Source organism: Macaca thibetana, chromosome 14, assembly GCF_024542745.1.
Source record: "Macaca thibetana thibetana isolate TM-01 chromosome 14, ASM2454274v1, whole genome shotgun sequence".
Classification (NCBI taxonomy): Eukaryota; Metazoa; Chordata; class Mammalia; order Primates; family Cercopithecidae; genus Macaca; species Macaca thibetana.
The window spans coordinates 16,641,924-16,666,576 of record NC_065591.1 but is presented as its reverse complement, the minus strand read 5'-3'; the positions used below and the strand labels follow the sequence as shown (position 1 = coordinate 16,666,576).

The 24,653-nt window shown below is 35.6% G+C and overlaps 3 protein-coding genes across 3 annotated transcripts; 1 reads left to right on the top strand and 2 right to left on the bottom strand.

Annotated features, from left to right (window-relative positions):
• The first annotated feature begins 1,114 nt into the window (after positions 1–1,114).
• On the top strand, positions 1,115–2,273 carry LOC126936182 (olfactory receptor 5T1). The gene has a single exon (XM_050758654.1). It carries the CDS (start codon positions 1,298–1,300, stop codon positions 2,081–2,083), a length of 786 nt encoding a protein of 261 aa, XP_050614611.1. The 5' UTR covers positions 1,115–1,297; the 3' UTR covers positions 2,084–2,273.
• Positions 2,274–8,591: 6,318 nt separating this feature from the next.
• Positions 8,592–9,614, bottom strand: LOC126936142 (olfactory receptor 8H1). The gene has a single exon (XM_050758594.1). It carries the CDS (start codon positions 9,593–9,595, stop codon positions 8,657–8,659), a length of 939 nt encoding a protein of 312 aa, XP_050614551.1. The 5' UTR covers positions 9,596–9,614; the 3' UTR covers positions 8,592–8,656.
• Positions 9,615–14,772: 5,158 nt separating this feature from the next.
• On the bottom strand, positions 14,773–24,393 carry LOC126936429 (olfactory receptor 8I2-like). The gene is made up of 2 exons (XM_050759224.1): positions 24,388–24,393; positions 14,773–15,327 (listed from the first exon to the last, which is right to left on the bottom strand). Exons 1-2 carry the CDS (start codon positions 24,391–24,393, stop codon positions 14,773–14,775), a joined length of 561 nt encoding a protein of 186 aa, XP_050615181.1.
• Positions 24,394–24,653: the final 260 nt, after the last annotated feature.

The window sequence follows — 24,653 nt, the reverse complement described above, 5'->3', positions numbered from 1 at the left end:
AATAAATGAAATAGAGAAAAGCTATGATGTTAAGCACTTCAGCTAAATTTGTCTTTAAACCAGCATTTTTACTAGATGCCAAAAGATGAGTTTTCCTGGTTTAGCCTAGGTCAATATTAGCATATATTGAAAAGATTGAGTTATAAAGAGTAAATGACTATGTTTCTCGAAGAAACTAATAATATAGGATCAGCTTTGAAAATATAAAGCCACATCTATAAATACAAATTTAGTAGAAGATATAAATCTCCAGATATCTTGAGTTTGACATTGAAACACTAAATTTGCAAACAAGGAGATAAATAGGCATTTATTGAGCTCTTGCTATAGAAATAGACTTGTGCACATTGTTTTATTGCAACTTTGCAGGAAATCTCACAGCTATCAAGTGCCAGAGGCAAGATTAAACCTCCTGTCACCCAAATAATGCATGCACTTTTCACTGATTTACTGCTTTCTATTAGACCTTGCATACATTCTGGAAGTTACATTCCACCCCCACCCACCATCCCCAGTGAAATAAAACAAAACATGATTCTCGAAGTATTTGGAATTTTTAACCATTGAAGCTAGAGAAACGATAGAAATAAGTAGCAATCCTAAGTGACTTCTAGATACCACGGCTAGCAAAAATAAACTTAAGATCATTTTTTATTGTTTTTCTTGTTATATCAAAATATAAGTGCTCATTAGTTGAATAAGATAAATATGTTCTTGCCCTTTCTTGGTTAATTCCTGATTGTTCATACTTCAAACTGATCTGTTTTCAATTCTTGGCAAGAACTTTGCACAAATCAGATGTGTACGAATACAAATTATTCACCTATACAATGGTCAAGAATTAATGTTTTCTACAGTCTGCTTAGTAGCTAAAATGTTCAGTACAAAATAACATATTTGATCTTGTTTTCTTAGATTCTAGCTACTAAAATCATCTCCTAATGATCTGAAAATTTCTCTCACCTGTGGAACAGCAAATGCAGGTTTGATTTCTTAATGAATATAGTTCATATAGATTGTTTATATCCACTTACTTGAATGCTGATGAAACTCACAGGAGATATGCCCAAGAGAATATGCTTCAATTATCTTCCAGTTTAAGAACAGCTCCCAATACACAAGTTTCTATTAAACAATTTTACTGAAGTCACCATGTTTATATTAGTGAGCTTCACAGAAGAATTTGATGTGCAAGTCTTCCTATTTTTATTATTTTTAGCAATCTATCTTTTTCACTCTAATAGGCAATTTAGGGCTAGTTGTACTGGTCATTGGGGATTTCCGGCTTCACAACCCAATGTACTATTTTATTGGTGTTTTATCATTCTCGGATGCCTGCTATTCTACAGTTGTCACTCCAAAAACGTTGGTCAATTTCCTGGCAAAAAATAAATCCATTTCATTTCTTGGATGTGCAACACAGATGTTTCTTGCTTGTACTTTTGGAACCACAGAATGTTTTCTCTTGGCTGCAATGGCTTATGATCGCTACGTAGCCATCTACAACCCTCTCCTGTATTCAGTGAACATGTCACCCGGAGTCTACGTGCCACTCATCACTGCTTCCTACATTGCTGGCATTTTACATGCTACTATCCATACAGTGGCTACATTTAGCCTGTCCTTCTGTGGCTCCAATGAAATTAGGCACGTCTTTTGTAATATTCCTCCTCTCCTTGCTATTTCTTGTTCTGACACTCACGTAAACCAGCTTCTACTCTTCTACTTTGTGGGCTCTATTGAGATAGTCACTATCCTGATTGTCCTGATCTCCTATGGTTTCATTCTTCTGGCCATTCTGAAGATGCATTCTGCTGAAGGGAGGAGAAAAGTCTTCTCCACATATGGAGCTCACCTAACTGGAGTGACAATTTATCATGGGACAATCTTCTTCATGTATGTGAGACCAAGTTCCAGCTACACTTCAGACCATGACATGATAGTGTCAATATTTTACACCATTGTGATTCCCATGCTAAATCCCATCATCTACAGTTTGAGGAACAAAGATGTAAAGGAGGCAATCAAAAGACCGCTTGTGAGAAACTGGTTCACACATAAGTTACATAAGTTACAGTTTTAAAATTGAGTAAAGTTGTAAACAATATTGGGTGTCAGTCCACACCTCTATGGTCAGAAAGTAAACAAAATTTGTTTCTTTAACAGTGCTTGTAACTTCTAGAATATTTTCAAATAAAGCAATCAGTCTACTAATGCACCATTTTAGAAATATCAATATATTGTATCATGCCACATGTATAAAATGTGGCATGCGTTCATAGCCTATGACTATGACTACATTTAAAATAACCTGCATTAAATATTCGTTGATGTGCAAATATTGCTGTTTTTAGTTTTTGTATAACTTGATTTTCACTGGCTATGTTAAAAATGATGCCCTCTGGATTCTATGGCTTTCTATATTCCTACATAACTATAATGGGTGCTAAAGTAAGTTTTCCCAGCACCATTTATTGAAGAGGCTTTCCTTTCCCCAGTGTATTTTCTTGGCACCTTTGTTGAAAATGAGTTTACGATAGATGTATGGATTTGTATTCAGTTCCATTGATTTGTCTGTTTTTATACAGTAACATGGTATTTTTGTTATCATAGTTTCATAATATAATCTGAAGTCAGAAAATGTTATTCCTCCATTTTTTTTTCTCTTTGTTTATGTTAAGATTTGGCTATTCTGGGTCTTTTGTGTTTTCATATAAATTTTAAGATTCTTCTTTATTTTTGTGAAGAATGTCATTTGTATTTTGATAGTAATTGCATTGAATCTGTAGATTGCTTTTGGTAGCCCATTTTAATGATATTCATTTTTCTTTCCATGTTCATTTTATGTGTCCTATTCAATTTTTTTCATCAACATTTTATAGTTTTTATGGTACAGATCTTTCACTTCTTTGGTTATTTCCTAGGTATTTAACTTTATTTATGGATATTGTAGATTTTTAAATTTCTTTTTCGGATTGATTGCTATTGGCATTGTAAACCAAAGATAAAATTCAAAGCCCCCACCCCCCACCCTTCCCCACAACTATCTGAATGGACTCCCTCCTAGGGCAGGGCACTCTAAAATTTAACATGAAAGACCAGATTAGGCCATGACTGGAAGTAGGGTTTGATGTGTCTCATTATAATCCTCTGGTGTTAACATCAACACAGACCGTAAGTCTCATGAGAAACATTTACAATCTATTCTAAGCTTGCTACTTGGAGGCTTCATCTCCATGATAAAACCTTGGTCTGCACAAACCCTTATCTTAATCCAGACATTTCTTTCTACAGAAAACAACTCTTTCAACCAATTGCCAATCAGAACCTATTTAAATCTACCAATGACCTGGAAGTCCCACCCCTCCCCACCTCCTGCTTCAAGTTGTCCCACCCTTCCACATCAAACCAATGGAATTTTACGTGTATTGATGGATGAAATTTCTAAAATTTGAATGTCTTAGTATATGCTATCAGTCATAATTATGGTTATTATGTTAAGCTACTGTAGAACACAGAGGGTAACCAAATTTTTTTGTCAGTTGTCTGTTACTATGACTATTTAAAGTCATTTCCACAATTAATTACTTAATTCTGATGCAGTTTCTGAAAACCTCACAAGCACACAAAATCCTAGAATATGGTATCTTTTAGGAGGTTCATGAAAGGATAGAAAGGACCCTGAAAAGCACTCACTCTCAAATAAACACAGCTTTCTGACAACTTTAGAATCATATCATTTGTACTGGGTGAGAATTTCCTCAACTTTAACGAAAGGACTGACTGGTTCATAAAACTACTAATCTGAGTAGAACAAAGAATAATCGAATAGCAAGAAAACACTTTGCCAGATTTTTATGCTACATCAGCCATTACTAAAATTGTTTAGATGTACAATTTGAATGAACTCCATGGTCTGAGTCAAGTTACCTATGATAACCCATCAATTATCAGTGATATGCACATAAATTAGAGAAACAACTGATATTTAGGAGGACATAAGTTCAATGTCAAGCATGGATTTGTGGAGAACCAGGACAGCTGCCTTGTCCTTCCTGAGTCCCTAAAGCTTTTGTTGTTAAGAGTTCTGCATTCTGTGACTCATCATGCAAAAGATAAAATGATCCAATTAAATACATATTGGTGTGGTGACTTCTAAATTGCTGAAATAGTTTATGACCAGTATTTGGTTTGTCAAATATAAGAATATTTCATATTCCTAGGAAAACAATCAAAGCTTCAGGTACATTTCACTACCTGATGGACCATTCAAACATTTATAGAGGGACTTCATGCAATTATCATTTTCAATGCATGGGTTTTGGTTGTATAAAAGCTTTCTCATGCAAGAGGGCTGATGTTATAACTGCAGATTATTATGCTATAGTATATGTTTACCAGGTAAAGAAAGCTTTTTTATAGGTTGCTGACTGAGGACAATCAACCCCTTTACAATCTAGAACCCAAAGACTGGATCTTTTGAGAACATCACAGAGAGACTGCCCTTGCCATCCACACTGTAGCAAAACTTCAATACCTTGAACCTTGGGTTCAAAATCTCACAACTCAGAAGGCTCCCTCTACGCTACTGAAATTGTACATTCCCCTTTGGAACCCTTAAGGTAAAGGTAACCAGGGATGATTCTCCACAGAAGATAGCATCCTTGATGTGAACAGCTTTTCCCCAAAGATCACAGATCAAGATTTCTCTACTATCATGAGACTCCTATCTTCGAATTTTTTTTTCCTTGCTTAAGTCTCTATGAACAATAGAAGTGAAATGGGGGTCTGTTGTGTACATTCATGGGGTATACTTTTATTTGTAAAGGATTTTGAAGCCAGCCTTATACATGAATAACCTGTTATCTTGATAGATGGAAAATGAAGGTCCAAGGTAGATGAGACATTTCAGTGGTACATATGTTGTCTCATAATCAGTCAGAAACAGAACATTGGTTCACTGTTTTTAACCTACCCTCATAGGTTAAAGAGAACATTAAAAGTAAGCCCTTTACTAGAATGGTATCATTTGTTAGGTCCTCTTTTTCCATGGTTTTAAGTAAAAGAGGTAATGATTAGAAAAGTATCCCTCATGATAGGCTCCACAGCAGATTCTATTGTATAGGTGATGATTATACAACAGACTTTAAATTCTCTTGTAAAATTAACGCTAAATAATAGAATTGCTCTGCATTACTTACTGGCTAAACAGAGAAGTATCTGTGTAGCTGCTGGCACCTGTGGCCTATGGAGAAATATATCACATCAGGTTTTAAAGAGGTGATTAACAAAGAGACTGCTTAGTAAAGCGAGTAGACTTTTTAGCTCATTCTTTCATCTTTTTGATTTTAGATGGTTTGGTTTAGGGGGACCCTGGGTAAAGAGCATACTCCAAACTCTTGGTATTATCCTCCTGATAATAGTAGTTTCCCTGGTGCAGTGTATTATCTCAAAAGTTTTAAATGTTTGCATGGAGCCATCCCTAGAATGTCAAATGGTGTCTCTTCAGTTGGAATGACAAGACCTGAAAGAAAGGGGTGACCTGTCAGGTCAAGAGTAATAAGAACCTCACCCGAGAGCTCCGGCGCAACTTCCCTGGCCCCCCACACCTGAGGACCAGAGAACCTCGCCCGAGTGTGTGTGCATATTTGCAATAAAAGACTGCCACTTTCTTATGTACTTTGGCCTCATGTTTAATTATTTAGCTCTCTTAAATTAAACAAAACAGATAGGGTAGTCCTAATTAAATTAGAATTTAAGCAATTTCTCAGCACACGTGTTGTCTACAAAGTGATAGATTCGGTTGGCCATCTTTGTAACTCAAATTAACAGGATTCATTTTCTAAATCATAGAAGTAGACATAAATGAAAACAAGATAAAACCATAGCTTATAAAAATGACTAGAAACATGGAAAGAGCCTTAAATATGTGAAATTATATCATGCATTTATAAGATGAGAATGAGCCAAAAAACATATTATTAAACAATAAATCCCTACTACATACTTGTTTCTAATTGCAAATGAAAACAAATATGGGAACCTATAAATATATATTCTGGACAACGTGGATATCAAAGCAAAAATTAAATCATAATAATTTTATATAGCATTAATACTTGATAAGGCAAAGTTTTGAAATAAATTAAGCAAGTAGAGGCAATAATATATATTTAAAAGATCTGAATAAATTAGTTGACAGTTTGAATTACTGAAAAAATATTAAAATATTAACTCTTAAAATGGAGGTTACATTCTATTTTAAACATTCATAAAGCACTTAAAAAATCAAATACAATTTTACAAAGAAAACAAATTTCAAAAGGTAAAAAAAAACATTGCTTGAATGAAAACTATCTAGTAGTTGTTACGAAAATTTAAATAAAAAAGTCAAGTAACTTGGAAAATGGAAAATAGCTTCTAAAATAACCTTTAAACAGCACAGAAAAAGAATATTGTGATTCCAGACTATGTAAAATAAAAATTTAAAAATAAAAGACATTTTATCACTCTGACTAAAGTTTACAAGATGTCACAACATCTGAATTCATCATCAACTCTTTGCTTTACAACTTTTCTGTATTAAGAAATGTAAAATCAATGAATAAAGCATTTAATTCAAGGATTTAATTTTTAAAACTAAAACAAACCTGTAGACATCAGGAGCAAGGCAATGATATCTTGAAACACACAGAATTTTGGCTGGGCACGGTGGCTCATGCCTGTAATCCCAGCACTTTGGGAGGCCGAGACAGCAGATCACCTGCTGAGGTCGGGAGCTCCAGACCAGCCTGACCAAGATGGAGAAATCCCGTCGCTACTAAAAACACATGAAAAATTAGCCAGGCATGGTGGCGCATACCTGTAATCCCAGTTACTCGAGAGGATGAGGCAGGAGAGTCACTTGAACCCGGGAGGCGGAGGTTGCGGTGAGCCCAGAAGGCACCACTGCACTCCAGTCTGGGCAACAAGAGCGAAACTCCGTCAAACACACACACACACACACACACACACACACACACACACACACACACACAATTTGAACAAAGAAACAGTTTGACACAGTGCAGAAGTCAAGTTTTCAAATGTTTAGCACGCAAAAGAATATCACTGCATGTAGATTTGTAACATGGTAAGTTAATATTTCAAGTCCAAAGCATTGTGAAATGAGTCTTGATTTTGCCTATGTACCAAGAAAAAATTTATATTAGAGTTGTCATGACAAAGAGATTATCCAATGTTAAACTTGTAAATGGATACCGAAAGCTGAAAATCAGTACACAGAAAGTGACAGAAATTTAGTTTATATATTCAATGTCATATGTGTCCGTGCAGGACACATTGAATCAAAACTATTGATCTAGAAGAACATGCACAAAACTCGGTATTTGTTTTTCTTAAACTGAAAGCAAGTTTATTAGAAAAATAAAGAAACTAAAGAATGGCTACGCCATAAGCAAAACAGCCAAAACTCAGTATTTTGAGGGTTTCTATTTTCCATAATACCTTACAATATTTTTTATTCTCTAACATAATATATGCTATTTTATTATAATTAATTCTACTGAAATATTTTACTTCCTAAACTCCAAATTGTGAATTGCTGATATTATTTTTATTTCCTTTTTAGTTGCTTGTGTCAATTAAATTAACCAAAAGTAATTAGTAAAACACAAGTGAATATCCTTCACAAAAAGCATTGTGCTAGAATGCAAGTCTTCTAATCATAATGAGCAGCCTTGATTATTGTCACCTTAAATACTTTACAACTACCCTCTGATCAAATTTGGAGTTATTATTTATCTTGTGCACTTAAGGAAAGAGAGTTTTAAATTGTAGGTAACATATTTTGGGTTATACAGCTGAAAATGTAGCATATTTAGAATCTAACTCTTGGAAAACTTTATTTCAAAATAGTACTCCTAAAGATTCTGTTATAATTCTTACTGATATACTAAATGAAATAACTTTTGAAACTGTTATAATTGTACCCCAAATCGTTCTTTTCCATAAATTTACCTACAATTGAAGTATGCATAGGAATCTGTATAACATAATTTTAAAGGACAACCATATTTTCTTATTTTCCACATTAGTTGCTTTTAAAAACATATATTTAGACTGTAAATATGACACACATATTATGATTTCCTTCTTTTTTTTTTTTTTTTTTTTTTTTTGAGACAGTTTCGCTCTTGTTGCCCAGGCTGGGGTGCAATGGCGCCATCTCAGCTCTGCCTCCTGGATACAAGCGATTCTCCTACCTCAGCCTCCCAAGTAGCTGGGATTACAGGCACGCACCACCAGGCCCAGCTAATTTTTTGTATTGCTACTAGAGACAGCCTTTTCACCGTGGCCAGACTGGTCTTGAACTTCTGACCTCAGGTGATCCGCCCGCCTCGGCCTCCCAGAGTGCTGGGATTACAAGCATGAGCCATCGCACCCGGCCAACACATACTATGATTTCTAATTGCAATTTGGATTTCTGAAAACATACACCTTGAAATGTTCAAGATGCTTAGTCAAGCAAAGGTTAGCACAACAAAAATGCAAACAAATTAAAGGATTCAATTGTTTTTATAGAAAGACTAAGGAAATACCGAATAGAAAAGAAAGAAAAGATGAGTTTAAATGTTCAGCATTCCTGCTATTTTAATTACCCAGAGTCCTGTCTTCTCTGCATGACTCTAATGACAGCATTTTTCACTTCTTTGTTTCTAAGACTATAAATGAGTGGGTTCAGCATGGGAATCACAATAGTATAAAACACAGAAGCCACCTGATCCCTTCCCAAGGAATAAGACTTTCTTGGTTTTAAATAAGTAAAAATCATAGTGCCATAAAAGATGGTGACTCCCAAGAGATGAGAGGTGCAAGTAGAGAAAGCTTTCTGCTTTCCTGAAGTGGAATTAATTTTCAGGATGGTAGAGAGAATGCACACATAGGATGCAGACATCGTGATAAGGGAGACCATCAGGGTGGAACCAGCTAAAATGCATATCATGATTTCAATGTCGTATGTGTCCGTGCAGGACAGAGCTAAAATTGGGGATGTGTCACAGAAAAAGTGATGAACTACATTTGAGTCGCAGAAATGCAATCTGCTCATCCAAATCACGTTGACAAAGGAATCCATAAAGCCAATCACATAGGGCCCAGTGAGGAGAGCGCGGCAGAGCCTTTTGGACATAATAACTGGGTAGTGTAGAGGACTGCAGATAGCTACATAGCGATCATAGGCCATTGAGGAGAGAAGAAAACATTCAGCAGCTCCCAAGAAGACAAAAAAGAACATCTGGGCAAAGCAGCCCATGAAGGAAATATAGTTGGAAGTCAGTAAGTTTGCTAAGGTTTTAGGTGTGATGACAGTTGAGTAACTGAGGTCAATAAATGACAGGTGAGTGAGGAAAAAATACATGGGAGTGTGAAGTTGGAGGTCCAGGTGGATTACCAATATCATCCCCAAATTCCCCAGCATGGTAATTAGGTATATCAGGAGAAATAGCATAAAGAGAGCTATCCTGACCTCTTCAGAATCTGACAGTCCCGTAAGGATGAAGTCAGGCACATTTATGTTATTTCTTCTACCCATCATGTTCAATTGCTTTAAACTGCTGAGAAATCAAAGTTGATACTTAACAGGAATGACTTCAAAAGGTTTCTGTTTATATAATAACCTAGCGTTTAATTAGTTTAGTGTTTCTATAAATTATGAATAAATTTATACAATGTGACCTAAAAACAGAATTATATCGCCAATGTAGATAAGTGTAAATTAACATTTAGATGTGATATAATAAAATGTAACATATTGCATAATTAGAATGAACCTGACCTTGTTCTGAATGCCTTCCTTTATTAACACATTTAATCCACGTGAAATTATGCCATAGATACTATTATCCACATATTTTAGATGAGAAAAAAAAGATATGGAAGGTTTGAGTAACTTATCCAAAGTCAGAACAATTAAATGTTGACACTGATTCTGCCAACATATGTTGACTTCAGAGAGAAGGCTTATAATACCATACTCCTGTTTATAAATAATTTCAGAAAACTTGAGAAAGAGCTAGACATGTAATAAAAAATGAGAGGAAACAGTTTTTAATAGATTATTTCCTGCCCCTTTGTTTCTAATATCATTTAATAGTAATTTTAAATAAACTCCACCCTTAAAGATTTTAGTAGGATACATTAAAATTATAGACCATATATGTATTCATTTATAAAAAATATGATGTTTTAGTAACTTAACCAATTAAAATCAAATTGCTTCCAAAAATTATATGATCAAAATATGTACTTTGCTTGTAGACTCATTTCGTCAACTCTACATTTGTTTTCACAAACCCCGACATTACTTAGGGTAAGGACTAAATGATATGTATATGTATATTATTATGATAAAGTCCCAAATTAATTTAATCTGGAATAAAATCTTCCAATTTTGAGAATAATACTTACTGTGTCTGAGCCAAAGTTGGTGAAAAAGCTTTCTTCTTGTATTATCTGTCTAGAAATTTGTCAACTTCAAATTTTTCTTATAAATAAAACATGAAAAGCATTTAAGGAGATAAAATTTTCTCTAATATTTGTTTTCCTTGAGATAAATTGTTTTTACATGTTTGTGCATTCATTTTGTTTTATTCTGTGTCAAAACACCAACCTAGAAATTTTGTTGAGGTCCTGGGTCAAATGGAAAGATTACCAGGAAGTTGTGTGTCAAAAGGACACTGGAAGCCACTGTGACTACAGGGAGATTATTCTTTGCCCCTCACTCTGATAATTCTAGAGTACCTTATATATGAGGGGCTGATGATAATGCACCTTTTGGTAGTCCCTGTGGACCAATTACCAATGAAGAATTGCTTGGTATGTTTCCAAGGATAAAGGTGCAGGGAATAAATGCAGCCATGATAGATTTTTGAGCAAAGGTTTTCCTTTTTACCTTACAAGCCACATGAATGAAGGAAATTCTGGATTGGTTTTTTCTTGTGATGTTCTCAATATTTTACTGGGGTGGTGGAGAAGCCATTTCCAGAAAAATAATTATTCTATGACTGACACCAAAGATGGGATAATACATTTTTTACAATTAAATTTTTGTATATTCAAATGTATGATACTATCATAGAAGTAAAACCTATTAAGAAGAATCAGAACATAACAAAATTCAAAAAAAGAAAATGAAAGTAATTCTAAACTGTTAACATTTTGCCAACAGTATAATTTTTTTCTATTTTCTTTTGTGCACTTAATTCCTATTTGTACATGTACCTATAGCTTGCATAATAATTATACTATATATTCAGTGTATTTTCATCATTTAATAACCAAAATTTTATGCTATGCCATGAACTATGTTACATTAACCTTTTATAAACCCTACAATTCTATGGTTCAGGTATTGGCTAGTGCCCTGGGGATAATTTACTACGTTAACTAAGTGCTTACCAGCTAATAGACATTTTGAAGCATTACCAAAAAAGTGATGCAGGCTTTATTTATTCTGGTTTCGCAGTGTCACCTAATTCATCTACATGAAGTATTTGTGCAATATGTTTTGTTATTTTCATGTGCTTTTAAAAATTTTATGAAATAAAAGTGAGAGCAGAAAGACAAAATCAACCCTGAGACTAATAAACATTTTATAATTAATTTAGTTGCTTAAAACTTACTTCCCCCATATATAATCAGATCAGATTTTCTCTTAAATATGGGTTAAAAGTTAAAATATAAAAATTGAGCTGAAATATTGTACTGAGTACTATTTGCCCAAGATGGGGAAGCAAAGGAAGGGTCTGAAAGAAAACACAGTGTAAATCAGAGTAAAATATTAATGTGATTTTGTGTTAAGTCATGATAATAAAATCAATTTTCATGTAAATTTAAAAGTGAGTCTAGAAGGAAACATGTCCATAATCTAGAATTTCAGGAGATAACTTGTTGGTATGCATAAAGCAGCTACATTTGTATGTATTTATTGTACATTTGATGAGCTTTTGGAAGAGCAATTCTGTTCATCACAAATTTAGTGATTCTGAGACAGGCTAATGTGGAGATTAAAAAGCCAGAATCACACTCTTTGATATAGGTATCATTAGGGCTTAACCCAAGTAAGAGGCAAAAGGTGACTTTCTATGTCAAAGCCACCTCAATAGCCATGAACAAGGGGTTTTCTTGCTCTTTTTTTTCTAACATTAAAAACCATTTTGTTCAGGTTCAGAGTTGTTTATAATGGCAAGAAAATTATTTTACCATTTACTGTGTCATGGCAGAAGCCTAATTCTGATCAGAGATTTTAAAACTCTCAATTTAAATAATATAGTGTGTAATGCCCTAGGTAATTGTATTTTATTTTTGTTGTGATTTCGTTATTTAGAGACAGAGTCTCGTTTGTTGCCCAGGCTGGAGTGCAGTTGTGCTATCTTGACTCATTGCAATGTCCACCTCCTGGGCTCAAGTGATCCTCCTGCCTCAGCCTCCCAACTATCTGGGACTACAGGTACTCACTGCCAGGCTCGTCTTATTTTTTGTACAGACAGGGTCTCACTATGTTGCAAAGGCTTGTCCTGAACTCCGGGGCTCAAGCGATGTTCCTGCCTTGGCCTCTCAAAGTGCTGGGATTACAGGTATGAACCACTGTGCCTGGCCTGAGGTCATTATATTTTAAACTACGTTACTTATGCCCCTCCTATTCTCTTTCTCTCAATCTCTCTCTGTCGTCTGGATTATGTTAACTATTGTTTTATTTGTCTTTCATCTTTGGCTCAATAAAAAAAAGACTTTTGATAAATTTGGTTCAAAGACTTACTAACTTCCTTATTCATTAGTTATTTTATTTTTATTATTTTATTTCCCCTAATTTATCAGGTTGCATATTTTTACTAGGTATTGAAGTAATGTTGGACAGGTCCAAATGTTGAACCTACTTTTACTAAGTATTGAAGTAATGTCCACAATGTTGGACAGGCCGGTACTGATAAACTTACTAGGTATTGAAAATACCTAGTAACAGTATTTTCTCATGGTTACCTGTTTAATAATACCAGAATTTAGTATTTGCATTATTCATTTGAGTGTCACTTTTCACTTATATATAGTGATATGAATTATTCCTATTGTGGCATATTATGAAAATAGTGTAAAGTTAACTTTTTTATTTCTTATTTGACTAAGATTAACCTCAGTTATACTTAGTCATTAAGTTATTAAAATCTTAATAAAATTATAATTCTAATTTTTTAAAATTTTGAGTTAAAATTATTTTTATCTTACAAATATTGATTTTTATTTATTTATTTTTAGAGATAGAGTGTCACTCTATTGCCCCAGCAATAGTGGTATGATCCGGGGTCACTGCAGCCTCTGCCTCTGGGTTCAAGCGATTCTCCTGCTTCAGTCTCCCTAGTAGCTAGGACTACAGGTGTGTGCCACCACATCTGGCTAATTTTTATATCTTTTTGGTGGAGACTGGTTTTCACAATGTTGGACAGGCCGGTACTGATAAAACTTTTTCAATGGTTATCTTCTAATAACACCTGGGAGAGTTCATTAAACCAGGTTTAAGTCTCTTTTCAAGGAAAGCACCATCTTTCTTACCCCACACACAGGAACACATACATACACATTTTCTTCCTTTAGTGCTGTAGAATTAACAGTTTTCCTTTTGATCTGGAGATGCAAGAATCTCTGTTTATATCCAAAATATTCTAGGAATTATGCTACTGCTAACGAGACATCTATAGTTAATGAGAAATTAAACTGTCCTGTTTTTTATAGAAATATATGCCATGAACAGAACACTTTCCTATGTAATCTAAAATTGTGTTCATACATACATGATCGAGAACTTAACTGTTAGGGGCAAAGGACTCCATATTATCAAGAGATTTCTCTATACTGCCTGGTATCTGTTGTTCCATTAGTGATTGCACTGAAATTATTTCAATCTTTCATTTTTCATTGTGGCTAATATTTGCTTTGTTATTTTTATTTTTTGTTTGTTCAGTTCTGTACTCTTTGCTTTCAGGTGATCAGCTGTCACTAAATATTTTTAGTAAAATTTAACTGTTCTTATTCCTTCATTTTTCATTTTCTACTCTCAAGTTGCCAATAGCTGAGAAAACAATGTCAAGTTATATTGTCAATTTAGTTTTTTTTTTTAGTTTTAAAAGAAATTTTTTTTATGGGTCCATAGTAAACGTGTATATTTATGGGGTACACATGTGCTGTTCTGATATAGGCATGCAATGTGAAATAAGCACATCTTGGAGAATGCTTTATCCTTCTTCTAAGACTTTATCCATAGAGTTATTATGTTGGTGCAGAAGTAATGGCGGTTTTTGCCGTTTGTTGTTTGTTTTGTTCCGTTATGACAAAAACTGCCATTACTTTCGCACCAGGCTGATACAAACGATCCAGTTACATGATATAAACTGGGCACAGAATGACAAAAATTACATGTTCTCAATGTAGTAATTTTGAACTTGTTTCAGCATGATGGTATGCTCACATATCAATGTTCGGATGCCTCTTATTTCCTTGTACATTTCTATGCCTGAATAATGTATATGCTGAATTGACCTCCAAATACAGTGAGTTAGTGGTCCATATAATTAAACAATAATTCAACTTACAAACTGCAAGACTCTAAGTTCTCATTTAGTTTGTGTTACGCTTTTTGAGGTTACTCTACTATTTTCCTAGTTGTTGGCATAATTGAATTCCTGAAGCCATCCATGTTTAATTGTAACATACATAAATTTGTTATGGAAAAAATTTTCTATGTATGACTCTCAGAAGAGAATTTTTTACATCTTTGTTCCTCACACTATAGATGAGTAGATTCAGCATGGGAATGACAGTCGCATAGAATACAGATGCCAACTGTGCATGGATCAGGGATGATGTGTTATCAAGTTGCAAATAGGTGAAAATCAGGGACCCATAGAAGATAGTTACACCCATAAGGTGGGATGCACAGGTGGAGAAGGCCTTCTGCCTTCCTGGTGCTGACTGGTTCTTCAGGATGGCTGAGATGATGGTGACGTAAGTGACCGTGACGATAAGGAGAGAGCTAAGAAGAGTGAATCCAGCTAAGACAAAGATCACCATTTCTGTGCTGAATGCATCCACACAGGACAGTGCTAAAAGAATTGTGGTGTCACAGAAAAAATGATTGATGCTGGAATCACAGAACACCAAACTACTTATCACACAGACGGATATCAGAGAATTTGTGAAGCCTATCGCATATGGCATTACTCCCAGCCAGTTGCACGCTTTCTGAGACACGACTACTGAATAAGGGATTGCAGATTGCTACATAGCGATCATAGGCCATTGATCCCAGAGGAAACACTCACTACACACCAATCCAACAAAAAAAGTACATTTGAACAAAGCAGCCAACAAAGGAGATGGATCTCTGATTGGATTGGAAATTCACCAATGCCTTAGGCGTTACAGTAGAGCAGTAAAATAATGTCAATGAATGCTAAATTGCTCAGGAAAAAGTACATAGGGGTATGAAGCTGAGAATCAATTCTGATTAACATGATCAGTCCCAGGTTTCTCAAAGTAGTGAACAGATAAATGAACAGAAACATCAAGAAAAGACTGACTTGTAATTCAGGGTGATTTGCAAATCCAGAGAGGATGAAGACAGTTACCTCAGTGAAATTGTTGCCAGCCACTTACATCAACTCAGGCCTTTGACTTGCCTGCTGAATAACAATAAGGAGAGTTAGATCTAAAGGCCCTATAATCAGAATTGACTCAGACTCCAACAATGAAAGAGTTACAAATGGAAAGTAAAATTTAGTGATTTCAAGTTAGTTAGGGATTTATGCATAATTTTTATTTTTTACAAACTGAGAAACATTAACAAAAAAAAGTTCACAATTTTGTGGACTAAAAAACATGTCTGGAAGGATGTCTAGGAGGAAAGATTGCTCCTGAGATGTACCATTCTCTGCCCCAGTCTATCATCGGGTCTTGCAACTTAATGAAAATAATTGTATCTAATGAATATACCAATTTATCTAATGAAATTCTATCTAATGAATACAGCTATTTATCTAATGAAATTAATTTTATCTAACAAATATAGCAATTTATCTAATGAAATTAATTGTATGATACTCTTAGAAAAAAAATAAAACCCATTTAGAAAAGGAAGTTCTACAATTTGTGAATTTAATAATTCCTTTGTGTTTCAGTCTTATTTTCTTAACATCTAACAATTACTTCACAGAATTATTCTAGGAACTTGATAAAATCTTAGATGAATATAGCTATTATTTCCTTGGGCTCTGTAAAGCTTTTTATATTTTGTTAAGAAAAAAATAGAAAAGAGAAAACTAGAAACCATCCCACTCACTTGACATGTTAATGCTAAAACTTCTTATACTTTTATCTCCTATCATGTATTCTTTCTCTCTTTGGGTGAGATAAGACCAAATGTCTTGCTCATCATGAAGGGCATTTTTTTAAAACCTGATGGAAGATGCAGACATTAAAAAATAGAAAGTTTCTCGACGTGAGAAACACGCAAATAATACTCACAGTCAGGCAGATATGCAAATTTTAGGGGAAAAAAGGTAATAAAATTAAATATGCCTGGTATTCAATCATCCAAATGAAACATCATTATTTTAGCTATCTTCCATTTATTTTCAGGTTTGTTATATTTGCCTCATCTATAATTCTGAATCCCATGAATTATCAACATAATGACTTGGAGCTGTTGTTGTTGTTACTGTAGTTACTTAGCATAAATCTCTATTTCCTATATAATGGACCCTAAATATTATGATGTTGATGAAAAAATACCGGTGGTTTTGATGATAATATTGGGTATTATATATATTACCTTCCATTAATAGGATATAAATAAGAGCCAAATTAATTTGTTAACTTGTTGTTTTCGTGTGCATTCGTGAGAATTGAAAGTTTATATTTTTTGCTCAAGCCTGGATTCTTATTTAGAATTAGTCTTGGTCTTAGTGTATTTCTAAAGCAATCCCATAACAAAAGATTTTCTTCTGAAATCTTGTACACTAAGCAGTATTCTTATACCTGGAACTCTTCCTCAAACACTTAAACTCACCTAATAAAGAGGTTAGACAATTATCATCTTTCATCTCTTGAGATTTCTATCTTAATTGTACTCTAAGGTCTCTTCTTAATTTTTCTAGGGGTATATCTCCAATGTAAGTGTTTGGAAATGTATAATCTTCATTTTTGTGTATTCAGTTAAATGGCAGAAGACATTATTAAAAAATTCAATTGATGTAGCTTTAAAAATCATGTTATTTACATGTTATTGGTAGATGTATACATGAAACATTCATGAAACATTAAATCATTATGAAAATAAAGGTGACATATGATGTTAGGGTATCTCAGATAACCACTGCTTCCCAGATAACCCTCCATGAAACTGAAGTAAGCTTTCCTACTCACTAACTTTGTGCTGTTAATACGTGTTGAAATTATATTACCATCTGTGTCAACAATCATAGATGTGTTTACTTTAAATTCAGGCATTCAGTTATTTTTAATTGTGCTCAATGGTATATACATAATATCATTGTCTGATAATACGTATGCCATCTAAGAAAATGAACAAGAAACCCATGGTACAAATCAAACTCATGCTCTCCATTTAATGCTCAATTTATGAGTAAATACAATATTTCTCACAGTTGTATTCACATTATCATTTATTTTTATTTGTTTCAGAGCAGCTTCCTAGCCTACACTATACTGTACAGATTCTAGTTTATTAGGTTTGGTATTGACCCATAAAATTAAATTTTTCAAGATGCCCCACATTACATGGATTATACTTTGACAAAGACTACCTTGGAAGGATCTCTCAGACTTACCTAATTAAATTTCTTTTCTGCTGTGATTGTTACATTCTCCTTATTTCTTGTTTTTAAAGGGGGCTTATTTTTAATTGACAAGTAATAACTGTTTATATTCATGGAGTACATAGTGATGTTTCAAAACATAATATGTAGTGACCAGGTCATACATACCTATCATCTCAAACATTCATCATTTCTTTGTGTTGGGAATATTCAATATCCTCTATCTAGCTGTTTGACCCTACATAATATGTTATTGTTAACTATAATCATTGTACAGTAGTACAGAACAATAGAACACATTCCTTTTCTCAAGCTGTAATTTTATAGCCTTTAACGAATATCTTCCTACTGTTACATAATGAAACAAGACAGATATTTGCATGGGGAAAAGAAAAATAATACATTTTTCCTAGCAACAGAAACCATCTCTAATACCTGTCACGTTAGAGATTTTTAAAAAGCAATAAAATCTATTATAGATGTGCCATATCACTCACTGATAATCAATATTATCAGGTAATAGGACAAAATAAATGGCATACAGTAGTCCCCCATTTTTTATGGTTTTACTTTGTTGTTTCAGTTACCCTTGGTCAATCAGTCTAAAAATATTACATGGAAAATTCTAGCAATAGACAATTCAGAGGTTTTAAATTGTGCATTTCTGAGTATTGTTATAATGGCTCCATTTTATTAGTAGTTATTTGTTGTTAATCTTTTACTGTGCCTAATTTACAAATTAATGTTTATCACAAGTATGTACGTATAGGAAAAAAAGTGTATATTGAGTTTGGTAGTATCTGAAATTGCAGGTATCCTCTGGGAGTTGTAGATTATTTAAAGGACAGACTACAGTAATTCTTTCCCCCACTACGTGTTCAACTTGATAAAACAAAATTTTGAGAGAATTGGGCTATACACGTTCAACCTCAACTTTTCATCTACTCACTTGTTCAACACAAAATGATTAAACATTTATTAGATGGCAGGCACTATGCTTTGTGTGGGACTACAAATATGAAAATGATATCATTTCTCCTTTCACACTAGAGTTAATTGCCTGTTTCAAGATTCAAATTTTGTTTCAGCTTTTTAATATTCTTATATTTGGTGAACTAATATGTATAGTGATCACAAATAATTGCTATAGGGGCTATTGTTGAAAATATTACAGGAAAATAGATATTTAATAACAGCTTAACTGAATTTACATTTTCCTATACATCTATTTTGGTTTCTGTCAATCGACTGTTTTTACTTTTCATTAACTATTGTATTTTTACTAATGTCAACTTAATCACAGTGTGAACATTAACACTTAAGAAATGTATAGTGATAAAATAATATTAGCTAAACTACAGACTTACTAAATTTCACCAAATTCTCCACTGAAGTCCTATTTTCTCTTCCAGGATCCAATCCAGGGTGCCACCTTGTGGTTAGTGTCATGTCTCCTTAGTCTATTGGAGTCTGTTCCTGTTCTATATTCTTTTCTTTTATTTCATAACTGTGATATTTTAGTACCTGTCAAGTATTTTATAAGCTATCCTTCAATTAAACTTTGCCTGATGCTTTCTACTGATTAAATTGAGGTTTTTCATGATTGGGAATGGTTCCTGAGAGCCGATCTGTATACCATTTTCCATTTTCTCACAGGGTATGTGTTGATAGGTAATATTATTAGTGATATTAAATTTGATCACTTAAAGTAGTGTGTGCTGGACATTTTTACTGTAGAAGTATAATTATTTCTTTGTATTTATTATCAAGGGAAAGCTAATTTAGACTATGTAAATATTCCATGACTACTTTTTACCATTCATCAATGTTTGTTGCTTATAGCAATTATTACTGTGCAATTTTGGTAGAAATTTACTATCTCCCTTACTCTTTCTATATATCAGAATTCTGTAAGGAAGAGTTATTTCTTCCCTATATATTTATTTATTCAGTCTTCTATTTAAATCAATATACACTCAAAATTATTTTACTTTTTTTTTTTTGGTGGGGGGACCGAGTCTCGCTCTGTTACCCAGGCTGGAGTGCAGTGGCACGATCTCGGCTCACTGCAAGTTCCACCTCCCGGGTTCATGCCATTCTCCTGCCTCAGTCTCCTGAGTAGCTGGGACTACAGGCGCCCACCACCACGCCCGGCTAAGTTTTTGTATTTTTAGTAGAGACGGGGTTTCACCGTGTTAGCCAGGATGGTCTCAATCTCCTGACCTCGTGATCCGCCCACCTCGGCCTCCCAAAGTGCTGGGATTACAGGCGTGAGCCACCGCACCCAGCCAATTATTTTACTCTTTGTGTTATCTCATACTGACATTATTTATTCTGTTGCTCAAATCGTTCTAGCTTTGCTAATAGAATCACCATCAAATTGGCTCCTGGGCTCTTTGCTCTTTGAACACGTCCCTGTCTTAGAATTATTTTTGTCATTGGTGTTTTTATTCCTTACAACTCTAGCAGCACAAAGTGTTCCAGGTCATCTTGTATTTTCCTGGATTCAGCTCTAAAATTAACCACTTCTCCAAGGATTCTTGCTTTTATGAGACTACGGCATTTGGAAAAACAGGATCTGAACAATGTAATACTACTATATGTGTACTTGTATTTTCCCTTTAATAAGGATTCACACGTTTTGAATATTTCTACATTCTCAACATTGTGCAATTACAACTTTTCAGATAAAGACTTTATGCTACAGTAAAAAATGTTTATATTTGGAAGCCATAATTCTGAATTTGTGTACGAAATCATATGCTTACTTTGTGACCACATGAAAGTTTCTTAAGCTGTCATATCATCAGTGTCCATGTTTGCAAAGCGACAATACTATACCTGCTTCATGTGTCTGTGAATATTTAATTACATATTGTATATGAAGCATTTAGAATGATATTGAGGATATGATAGGATAGATATTTATTGAATACCTATGTTGGTAATACCAGTGACTTTATAATAATCTATTATATTTATACATCCCCATTTATTCAACCATTTTCTCTACTGTTGGGTATGTCCATTAATCATAGTTTTAACATTTTTTTTGTTTGTTTTTTGAGACGGAGTCTTGCTCTGTTGCCCAGGCTGGAGTACAGTGGCGTGATCTCCGCTCACTGCAGCCTCTGCCTCCCAGGTTCCAGCGATTCTCCTGCCTCAGCCTCCTGGGATTACAGGCGCCCAGCACCATGACCAGCTAAATTTGTATTGCTAGTAGAGACGGGGTTTCACCATGTTGGCCAGGCTGGTCTCGCACTCCTGACCTCAGGTGATCTGCCCGCCTTCGCCTCCCAAAGTGCTAGGATTTACAGGCATGAGCCACCGCGTCCGGCCTTTAAAATGTTTTTTAATGCCCTTGATTTATTTTCTTCAAATAAAGCAGCACAATTCTGGGACTAAAACTATGACTTCTCATGTCACACTACTGTGAGGCATTTTAGAATGGTTGGACAAATGTTTATTTCTGTGAACACAGTCCCTGACCATCAGTTTCATAGCCTTGTTTACATTCACCATTTATATCTTATCAAGCTCCACATTTAATGGAACTTGATAAAAGATATTTTTTACTTACTATTTATATCACAATCTCTTCAAGTGTTATTGAAAGCCTTATTTAAAAAGTGTAGTTTTTTTATAACTGCAATATAGTTTGAAAAAAATCTATTTTTTTATCTATTTACTTTTCAATGTCAAATATGCAAGTGTGTGATAGGTAAAAAAAACAATTCTATGAAATAATTAACTTCTCGATTTGTTAAACTAATAAAAATTGAGCACTTACTTATGTGACAGTCACTTTTTCCTAGTGTGTTCGGAATTGGTGGGTTCTTGGTCTCGCAGACTTCAGGAAGGAAGCCACAGACCCTCGCAGTCAGTGTTACAGTTCTTAAAGATGGTGTGTCTGGAGTTTGTTCCTTCAGATATTCAGAGGTGTCCGGAGTTTCTTCCTTCTGGGGGGTTCGTGGTCTCGCTGACTTCAGGAGTGAAGCCGCAGACCTTCGCTATGTGTGTTACAGCTCATAAAGGTGGTGTGTCTGGAGTTGTTCATTCCTTTCCAGTGGGTTAGTGGTCTCGCTGGCCTCAGGAGTGAAGCCGCAGACCTCCGCAGTGAGTGTTACAGCTCTTAAAGGCAAAGCAGACCCAAAGAGTGAGCGGTAGCAAAATTCATTGTGAAGGGCAAAAAAACAGCTTCCACACTGCGGAAAAAGACCCAAACAAGCTGGCACTGCAAGCTGGGGCGGGTTGGGGGGTGGAGAGGCTGCATTTGTTCCCTTATCTGGTCCCACCCACATTCTACTGATTGGTCCATTTTACAGAGAGCTGATTGGGCCGTTTTACAGAGAGCTGATTGGTCCATTTTGACAAAGAGCTGATTAGTGCGTTTACAATCCTCTAACTAGACACGAAAGTTCTCCAAGTCCCCTACTGATTACCTAGACACAGAGCGCCGATTCGTGCATTTACAAACCTTGAGTTAGATACAGAGTGCTGATTGGTGCGTTTACAAACCTTTAGCTAGACAGAAAAGTTCTCCAAGTCCCCACCAGATCCAGAAGCCCAGCTGGCTTCACTTCGCAGTGAGACTGGCGGAGGGACTTTGCTGCATCTAGCCTGGGCACTCCAGTAGCCCAGAGGAAACTCTTCCCCTATCAAGCCCAGCAGGCGCCCAGCAAGCCCAGGCCGCTCCAAGTGCGGGGCTCACCAAGCCCACGCCCACCCGGAATCCGCGCCGCCCGCAGCCCCGGCTCCTGCCCGCGCCTTTCTCTTCACTCCTGGCGGCGAGCAGAGGGAGCCGGCTCTGGCCTGGGCCAGCCCCACAGAGGGGCCCTCATGGCGCAGCGGCGGGCGGAAGGGCTCCTCCAGCGGCCAGAGCGGACGCCAAGAGGGCGCCGAGAGGGAGCCAGGGCTGCTAGCACGTTGTCACTTCTCACTAGTAACCTTGGGAGCATGGTTAAATAAGATAGTCATTTCCTTACAGAAACAAACATCAAAAGAGGGGTTGAAAGTGAAAACAAAAAATTGCAATTCATTTTTATAATGCAATGCGTAAGGATAGAAAAATGGAGGAAGGAGCTCAATTTTCTCAAAAGACATGAAAATCTTTTGAGAGGTAAAATTCTCTTGAACTCTGAGAATAATTACTATATTGTAGGGGAGATATTCTAAACTAAATGACAGACATATTGATAAAGGTAGTTTAACAAGCTATTTAAATAATATATTCCAATTAAGTTAAATGATATTTTCCAATTAAATTACAATAAACTTTAGTGGTTTTGACGAGGAGTGAGATTTCCCACTAGAAGACATTTGGCAATATTTGCAAATATTGTTGATTTTATGATGATGAGGTGATGTGAGCAAACATTATTGCTATCTAGAAGGTAGATGTTACTTAAGCTGCAAAATAATCTAATCTTCACAAGACAGCCCTCACAAAAAAATTTACCCTGTCAGAATGTTAATAGTGCCAATTTTGAGAAAGCCTATGTGAACAATTGCTATTTAATATTGTGTGATTGTTTTATTGATTTTAATCAGCTCAAGCTGGAGGAGAGTGCTGTTCAAGTCTTCTGTAATATTGCTCTTTTCTTCTTTATTTGCTCTCTTAATTATTAAGACTGATATTAAAATTCCAAGTTAAATTATGTTTTTATCTTTCTTATCTGTTAGTTTTGATGTCAGGTATTCTGGAGCATGTCATTAGTACATAAATTTATTTTTTATGCTTACAGTTTTTTGTGTGTTTGTTTGTTGAGATGAAGTTTTCCTCTTATTGCCCAGACTGGAAAACAATGGCACGGTCTTGGCTCACTGCAACCTCTGCCTCTCAGTTTCAAGTGATTCTCCTGCCTCAGCCTCCCAAGTAGCTGGGATTACAGGCACGTGCCACCACGCCCAGCTAATTTTTGTAGTTTTAGTAGAGATGAGGTTTCGCCATGTTTGCCATGCTGGTCTCAAACTCCTGAACTCAGGTGTTCCACCTGCCTCAGACTCCCAAAGTGCTAGAATTCCAGATGTAAGCCACTGTGCCTGGCATTCTGGCTTTTGTAGTTGCCAGAATTCTTTTCTCGTTCTTTTTCATCTTTGTGGCCTGATGTTCCTTTAATCTTTGAAGTTACTGTCCTTTGGACTTTTATTTTCTTTTTAATAATCTTTGATACCCTGGGATGTTTGATTTTCTTATGAGTTCAGTCAGCTGGCTCTGACTCTGGAAGATGAGCTCAGCTCATCACTCCTAGGCTGTGTGCTCTAATTGTGAGGGTTTGTATTGTGCCACTGACTTTGTTCTCTGACTCCTTTAGGTTAGAAACCTGTTGTGCTGAAGGGGTCAAGGTGTTCCCAGTCCACTGGCCCCAATACTGTGATGAGGGGTGTCAGCCAAAGCACTTTGTAAAGGTGGGGGTTTGTGATCCATGCTCACATGTATGTACCAGCAGCTGCAGGGTCATGGTGTGGCGCCCATGCATTGGAAGGGTAGTGATGGATTCACCGGCATCTACGCACACGTTTGTGTTGGTGGCATTGGTGGTGGCAGTGGTTTAGTGCAGGTTGGGGAGATGGTTCCAGTGTCTGTACACACACTTGCACTGGCTACAGTAGTGATAACATGGCTGGCTCCCAGTGCCTCAGTGGGGGCAGCATGCCAGCAGGGGTGGATAGGACAGTGGGGTATACTCATGCTGGCAGTAGGATGGTGGGGTACATGTGCACATATGCATCATCAGAGGAGGGGAGAAAGATCAGCCCATATGCACA